At 55.4% G+C, this 7441-nt stretch overlaps 3 protein-coding genes across 3 annotated transcripts in view; 1 reads left to right on the top strand and 2 right to left on the bottom strand.

Annotated features, from left to right (window-relative positions):
* LOC104392094 (chromosome unknown open reading frame, human C15orf62) overlaps window positions 1-552 on the bottom strand; it is an 898-nt gene extending 346 nt beyond the window's left edge. Inside the window, exon 1 of the mRNA XM_010001451.1 lies at window positions 23-552. Within this exon, the coding sequence (XP_009999753.1) occupies window positions 23-435 (413 nt within the window). The 5' untranslated portion in view covers window positions 436-552. The remainder of the gene's footprint in view (window positions 1-22) is intronic.
* The window catches only part of DNAJC17 (DnaJ (Hsp40) homolog, subfamily C, member 17), a 14200-nt gene extending 11380 nt beyond the window's left edge, over window positions 1-2820 (top strand). The window contains exon 10 of the mRNA XM_010001467.1: window positions 2698-2820. Within this exon, the coding sequence (XP_009999769.1) occupies window positions 2698-2820 (123 nt within the window). The remainder of the gene's footprint in view (window positions 1-2697) is intronic.
* Window positions 2821-3850: 1030 nt separating this feature from the next.
* Window positions 3851-7441, bottom strand: part of GCHFR (GTP cyclohydrolase I feedback regulator) — a 4351-nt gene continuing 760 nt past the window's right edge. The window contains exon 3 of the mRNA XM_010001466.1: window positions 3851-3974. Coding sequence (XP_009999768.1) covers window positions 3851-3974 — 124 coding nt within the window. The remainder of the gene's footprint in view (window positions 3975-7441) is intronic.

The following is a 7441-nucleotide window of genomic DNA, read 5'->3' as shown; positions in this document are numbered from 1 at the left end:
TGCAGCCAGGTAAGGAAGGGCGGAGCCGTTCTGGGAACCTGTCTCTGCCATCCCACAGTCTTTATCCTGGTCCTTGTGGAGCTGGGTCTGAGTGGCTTTGTGGTACTGGTGGGAAGCACCAGAAAAGGAGATGTCAGAGTGAGAATCTGTGCGGTCGATGATGTTGGGGCAGCTAGAACTGTCCAGGTAGAGCCGGGGAGGCTTGGGAGGTGCCTGTGCCTTTGCCAGGTTTTGCTCACTCTGACATGACAGGTAGTCAGACTTGTCCTTCAGATCCCTCAAGCCTTCCCTCTTCTGGCACTGTCCATCACTGTCCATAGTGTGGCTGTTCTTATTCAAGATGATGACTTGGTTGCCCAGCTTTTTGTGTCTCCTGAGTGAGAAACGTCTGAAGAACGTTGTGGACTTGATGGACCCTCTCCTCCAAGTGTCCATGCTGATGGAAGGCAGGGAGAAGAGGAAAGCTGCTGACTCCCCACAGCTGCTGCTGGGCTCAATCTCAGGATCAGCAGCAAAGCCACACAACAGGAACAACCTCTTCCTTCCCTGTCCCTGTAGCTGGAAGGAAAACCGAGAGGCTGGTATTGCAGGAAATGCAGACTTCACACCACGTCCCTGTGTTGAGGAGCAGTTGGCCTGTCCTGGATATTAGGGAGTCTCCTTCTTCAGTGAGAAGGAATGGCAGTGTCTGAGCTTCCTGAAGCTGTGCTGCAGAGACAAGCTGGTGGAGAAGAGCAGAGGCACCCAGTCACCATGAGAACAGATCTGCTCCAGCATCTAGAACAGAAGGGCACTGTGGTACCATGGTAACCAGCCACCTTCAGGGGAAGGGCAGGGTATAAAAATCTCAGTGGGTGGTTAGGAAGGGAGACGGTGACTCAGGCACCGAAGCAGCGCAGCCAAATGGAAGCTTAAAAAGCAACAAAACGCTGATGTGGGAGACAAACGTTGGGGAAATGGAATGAGAAACAGACCTACCCTGTGTTGGAGCAGAGCCTGAGTAAGACAGGTGGCCAGGAGAAACTGCTGGAGCTCTCGGAGACCTGTGACCACCACGTTCACCAGCACGTTGGAGGAGCCAAGTCCAGGGACAATTCGGCCAGGTTGGAACACCAGGAGTTCCCAGTCCTTCCTCCTCATGTGCCTCCCGTGGCTGTTTCCGTGGCTGCCTGCCTTGTGCCGATGGGGTTGTTTTGAGCCAAGCCCTTGCTGAGTCAGCCACGTCAGAAACTGGGTTTTGCACTGCTGGTAATTACCAGGATTGCAGGAAGTAGGTGTGTGGAGTGCGAGGCACCGGCCCACGCGCTGCCTGAGGAGAAGGCAAGAGCCCCCCAGAGGCACCCGGGTCCCTTGAGAACCCCCAGCCTGAACCTCAGCTTCCACCCATCCTGAATCAGACTCTTCCTTCTCTTGGTGCTCTCCTTTCTGCCACTCCTGATGGCTCCCAGATGAGGCCAGAAATAATCTCTTGTCTATTTTAATTTTAAATCTAGAGAGTGAGGTAGTGATTCAGGTCTGTATGGGTGATTCATCTGCATGAGGCTCATCTAGGCTATTTCATTCAGCCAAGCAAATGACAGCAGGTATCTGTGGTTAGTGGACAGGGACTTTGAAGAAACCTGGTTCTGCTGATACAATCTGGTGCTTTCTCAGACACTGTGCAGGTCTGTGCTGTGCAGCACTGGAAGGTTGTTTCATTTGTGCAGCTCCTAAGAAAGCAATTATGGCATATTAGTCTCTTTAATTTCCCTGTCTAAGTTTCTCATCTATTGTGGGCTTCTATTTTGTCCTCTGCAGCTGGAGGAACCACTTTGCTGGCACATAACAAATTTGCACTTGCCCCGTTTTCATGCAGAATCTCACTTAGCTGTTCTGTTGCCTTCTCATCCCTTTGAGTCTCTAGTCAAGTTGTCCTTAAATCACCACTAACTCTAGTTCCTGGAAAAACGAACGTGGGATTATTTTTCCTTTCATTCACCTTCTGTCAAGATGCTTTTATTTCTACCTGAGCTGTCAGGCGAGCGAGGTGGATGTTTCCAAGCACTGCAGTGCTTTGAGTACACCAGGAACAGCAAGGCCACCTACTGCTGAGGTGCCTTTTGGAAGCAGAGTTGCCAGAAGCAGCTCCCTGCTCTGCCACAGCCCCTGCAGTCACCACGGAGCTGGGTGCCAGTTGCTACCACCCGCAGCAGAAAAGCTCCAAGAGCCTTCAAGAACTGAAACACTCTTGTCTCAGGTTTGGAAACACACCTGGTGGTTTTTTTCTTCTGCAGCCACTTCCATGACTAAGCCAGAGCAAGGTCTGATTTCTTTTTTTATGGCACGAGGCCGCGTAACGGGTGCAGTGTGGGCTGGACTTTGTGCGCCAGCACAGCACCTTGGCCACCCAGGGTAACCAGCCACGGGGAGGGAAGCTGTGTCCCCACCCAGCCTGGGGAGCAGGGAGCAGCAGGAAGGGAGTTCAGGCTCCCCTCTGTCCCACTGGGTCTGTCACTAACACTCTGTCACTCTGTCCTGGCTCTGCTCTGGAGCTGGCTCTGCTCTGTAGGCCAGGCAGTTTTCACCCCGTTTCTCTGGGTTCATCCTGCTTTGAACCACCTTCCTACCTCCAACGTGCGTCCTGGCAGGCTGGTTTGTGGAGAGGGGGGCTGGGGTCTGTGCTGTCCTTGACAGGCTGTGTTTGTTCCCTGCTCCCAGGGGTCAGTGGTCTCGGAGCGGGACTACGAGAGCCTGGTGATGATGCGGCTGCGACAGGCAGCAGAGAGGCAGCAGCTGATCCAGCAGCTCCAGCAGGAGGATGAGGAAGAGTCTCACACCTAGCACGAGCCAGGATGGATTCCCCCCGCCCCATCGTTCTTCACTTCCCAAGCTGTTTCCTAAGTTAAGTCAATAAACCTCCTTTTTTACAACAGTTGTAGGAACAGACTCGCAGGGGCTGCGGCCCTGAGCCCTGTCCTGAGTGGGGGGAACTGGCTGTGTCAGCCTCAGGGTAGGTGTGTGAACCTGCCAGGCTGTGCAGCTCAAAGGGCAGGGTGTGAGGGGTGCTATCAGAACACCAAGGAGCTCATTTGGATTCCTGAGAGCCTACTCAGGAGCTGTGGATCCACAAGGCTTTGGCAACAACCGTTTAAAGCAACCCACAGACAGACACTGGTCTCTTTAGAGGAATGTTTTATTGGTGGCACCTCTACAGCAGGATGGATGTACAGTCCCAAACAATCCAGCACTGCAACAGCTGCTGCTCAGATCACAGAGCCCATGCCTGAGGTGTTCACAAGACCTTTCCAAGGCTGTGTCAGGAGCAATGTGAGAGGCCTGGATGGCACCCTTGGGGCCAAAGGGCTGATGCTGCTGCTCACCACAGTCCCAGCTTGGAGAGAAACTTGCTGTGCTGCTGAGTGAAGGGGTTCCCAAAGAGCACTGTCCAGGTGCAGCAGTTGCCCTTGATGTTTTGGGGATGAGGCAGCACATCATCTGTGCGTGGCCCCCCCAGGGCCTGGGGACAGGCCTGCCCTGGGCTGGCAGCACAGCACGTCCCTCTCTGGGGAGCAGCCAGACACGTCTGCTCCTTGAGCTTCCTGCAGTGCTTGCTAAGGAGATGATTAAAATGGGAAAAGCTGGTGTTTGCCAGCCTGCCATGCAGGGGCTGCAGGGATGGGGCCACCTGTGCTGTGCCTGAGCACACCTTCCTCCCCAGCCCTGGGGAGGGCACCTGCCCAGCGGGTCAGAGCGGCCTCTGCCCCCCTCCCGGGTGCCTGGAGTCTGGGACAGAAAGGAGTGAAGGGGAAAGGTTTGCTGGGAGTCCTGGGTGAGGTCTTGTCCTGGGGGAAGGCAGGAGGAGCCTTCCTGGCTATTCCTTGTGGAGGCACCAGACCAGGGTCTGCCCCACGCCCGTCATGCTGACCACCCGGTAGCTGCAGCTCTCCAGCTTGTTCAGCACCAGCCGCGGGGCCTCGTTCACGTAGTACTCCCAGCTGCAGGGGGACAGAGGACACCAGGTGGAGAAGGAAAAGGCAAGAATTCCCTGGTGGAAGGGACTGCCTCACCTCCCAAGCCAGGTAAGATGCTGCATCAGTGCATCCAGGGCATCTGGCAGGGCGGGAAGGGCAGAGCCCACAGCTTCCAAAGCAAGGAGGAAAGCTGTGCAGAATGGAAGGGTCACAGTGAATGGAAGTGTGGTCTGGGGACCAGCTGTCCAAAGCCACCAGGTGCTGCTGGGTTGCCTGGGCTGGAGCTGCAACAGGGAGGGCCCATGAATACTCAGAGCTGGGAATTCACAGGAAAAGAGGATGAGCTCTGCCAAGCACGGAAAAGTCATTTGGGTGTTTCTAAGGGATGGTAAACCACAGTTTTGCCTGTGTGTTGAGTGGGTTTGAGAGCCTGTGCTTGAAATCTGGGGATTGGGAATAAAGGCTGCCTTGAGCCAAGAAGCCTTTGGGAAAGCAGTAGTTGTCAGAGCTCAGCAGAGCTGCCAAGGGGGGAGCACAAGCTCCCTGCAGGCCTGGCCCCTCCGAGCAGTTGCACACCAGGGGTTTCTAGGAACTGACCCTTGGGATCCTTGTCCAGTGGCTCCTGCCAGCTCTGCACACCTGGAGCAGGAGCTGCCCTTCCCTCCACCTCATCCCTGAAGCTGTTTCTCCACAGAAAACCTGTGGGCAGGGAAGCTGCTCCCACCACATGGAGAAGGAACTGTGGGGTGGGAGAGCAGCAGGGCAGGGACACAACCTGGGCTGAATGAGGTGGGGAAGTAGCAGAACTGAGATGGCAAGTGAGCCACTCAGTGCTGGGCCTGGCAGCCTGTCTGTCCCTTTGGCACCATCCTTTGGGATGCAGTATTTATTTGAGCAGAAGGGATGAGCCTCATAGTACTTCAGCTTATAATAGTTTAGCTCTTAGGTGACTCACTGTGCCAGATAAGCTGCTAATGATGGGCTACAGGACCATTGGTGATCTTGTTTGGGCACCCTAACAAAGACTCCTGATTTTCATACTAATAACAATAAAAAAAGACCCAAAAGCCTTTCCAGAGTTGTTCTTGCTAGGATTGCAGAACATGAATGCAGCAGTGAGTGCGTTTCAAGCGTGAAACAACACCAAGATGTGAAAGCTGTTCTGCAGTTTCTGAAGACAGACTATACTTTGCTGTAATTATAGATGTGGTATTAGGATAATATGTATTATTATAAGTGTCTTTGAACTTCATGCTTTCTCCAAGAGGCTTGCCACATACCCTTTGGATTCACATGTTGGAGCTGGGAGATGTTCCCATTATGCAGAGGCAGGAGCTGAGGCAGGGATGGTTTGTTCTTTGCAGGAACTAACAAACTGAGCAGCTGAGCTAAAAGCAGCAGGAAAGCTGTCTGGCCTGGGGCCTTAAGCACAACCCAGCACGGAGTGAAACAGAAGCTGGCCCACAGTGTGTATCAAATGCACCCCTGTCTGTGTGCGATGAGGATGGAGAGTGCCTGGGAACATCCACAAAAGCTTTTCTCCCAGCAAAATGCCAGCAGGGAACAGGAGAGTCACCCGAGAGTGGAGAGGACATCAGCATTTGTGCACCATGAGCCTGTGACCTCCGCTCCAGCCCAAAACCAGCACAAAACCAGCACAAAACCAGCAAAATGAGGCTGGGGCAGGAGTATCTTCCTCTCTGTGGTGGTGGAGCAGGCAGCCCTGAGCTGCCCAGCTGCCCTTTCAGCCTCCTCCAGGCCAGGGCTTGTGCCCTGGGGATCAACCTCATGAGGGCATCAGCAGGTGCCTCAGCTCCTGGGGGGGAGGCAGGAGCAGCACAGTCTGGGAGCCTTTATCATTAGAGAGGCTGGGATGGTGCCCACAGCCACCCACACCTGCACGTCCACCTGGGTGGACCCAGCAGGATCCATCCCCTTCCCTGCAGCCAGGGGTTGGGTTGTTGATCCTGGAGCCCTCCCAGCTGCCCCCCAGGTCCTGCCAGCCCCTCAGGTGGGCAGCAAGGTGTGTGCCTGTGCCCTGCAGCCACTGCAGGAGCTGGTGCAGAGCTGCACAGCAGGCTCAGAGCTCTGGCTAATTAGAGGCAATTAAGTACTTCATCTGTGCATTACAGTCCCCCAGCAGGTCTGTACTGCTTAGACCTTTTCTTCCAGGCTCCTTTCAAGGTTATGTTTAAGGTTTTGGGGCCCAGGATGCTCTGGGAAAGGCAAGATCTGTAGTGTCCTGCTGGGCCACGGGGCAGATCCTGGAGCTCTCATCCCTGGCCAGGATGTGTTTGGCAGCTCAGCACTGGGCTCACCCTCTGGCATGCTGCTGGGCTGCCCGGGGTGCTGCAGCCACATTCCAACCCGGTGACTTTCCCAGACCTGCCGTGAGGACACAGCAGAGGCACCTGGGGTACAACAAACTGTACCCAGGGCAGGTGGGGCAAGAGGGGGCTTGGGATGCTCCAGGCCATGGGGAGGGGGGGAAGGTGAATCCACCCAGGAGATCCCGTGGGCAGCTCAGATCCCTTCTCCAAACAGGTGACATCTGGCACCCTGGTTCCTTCTAATGCTGATGTCCCCCTGGCAGCCACCATGGGAGGCATTTTCCCTTTCTCCACCCAAGTCCTAGGGGTCCTCACCCCCTCTCTTTCAGAAGCCAGCAGCACTTCTTCCTTCTGAAAGCCTCACCTTTTTCTCCCATCTCGGGTCCTCCTTCCCTCATTGCACAACTCCTGCCTGCTCCCAGCCTGCCCTGGCAGGCAGCACCAGGTGACATTGCTGCCAGGCTTGGGCCACCCACTGCCTTGGGAACAGCGCAGGGACAGCTCAGCTCGGCACTCCCACCCGGAGCTGGTTGGCAGGGAGACCCGTGGCAGGAGGGGTCCTGGATCAGCCGTCCCACACCTGCAGTTTCCATTTGGAAGGGCTGCTCTTTACCCCCCGGTGTTTTTAAATCTCTTTAAAATCTCCCACCCACCCCCCTTCTGGTTTTTAAGGCTGCAGGAGCAGAGGATCTGAAGCTCCATCTTTGCCAGGCTGGTGGGTTTTCCCAACAATGGAGGTCTGAGAATATACTGGGACCAAGAGGTCCCTCCTGCCCAACGCCTGGTTCTCCTCCCACTCCTCTGCACCTCTGGGGGGGCAGGAACCTGCCTGCTCCTCCTGGCTGATCCAGTTTGCATCTGGGGCTTTGTTCTGGGCTTTGGTGGTTGGTTGGTGGTTGGTTGTTTTCCCCAGGAGAAAAAAAAAGAAGTGAGATACCAAGTGGGGGGAGAAACGAAGCGGATTCAAGATGTGAAGAACGTGCTGGTGACGTCCCCGAGTCACACGCTGGTGAAGGCTGGTGTCAAACTTGGTGTGGGGAGAGAGAGACAGGGACATGGGGGAGTGACATACACACGGTGTGGGGACCTGCAGGCTGGTGGGTTGGAGTCAGGGGGGACACGTTGGGAAGCATCTCCCACCCCGTGGCTCAGCAGCCCAAG

The sequence above is a fragment of the Chaetura pelagica genome, unplaced genomic scaffold (assembly GCF_000747805.2).
Source record: "Chaetura pelagica isolate M959 unplaced genomic scaffold, ChaPel_1.0 scaffold587, whole genome shotgun sequence".
Lineage (NCBI taxonomy): Eukaryota > Metazoa > Chordata > Aves > Apodiformes > Apodidae > Chaetura > Chaetura pelagica.
The sequence above is the reverse complement of the archived record's forward strand: the minus strand, read 5'-3'. Positions and strand labels throughout refer to the sequence as shown.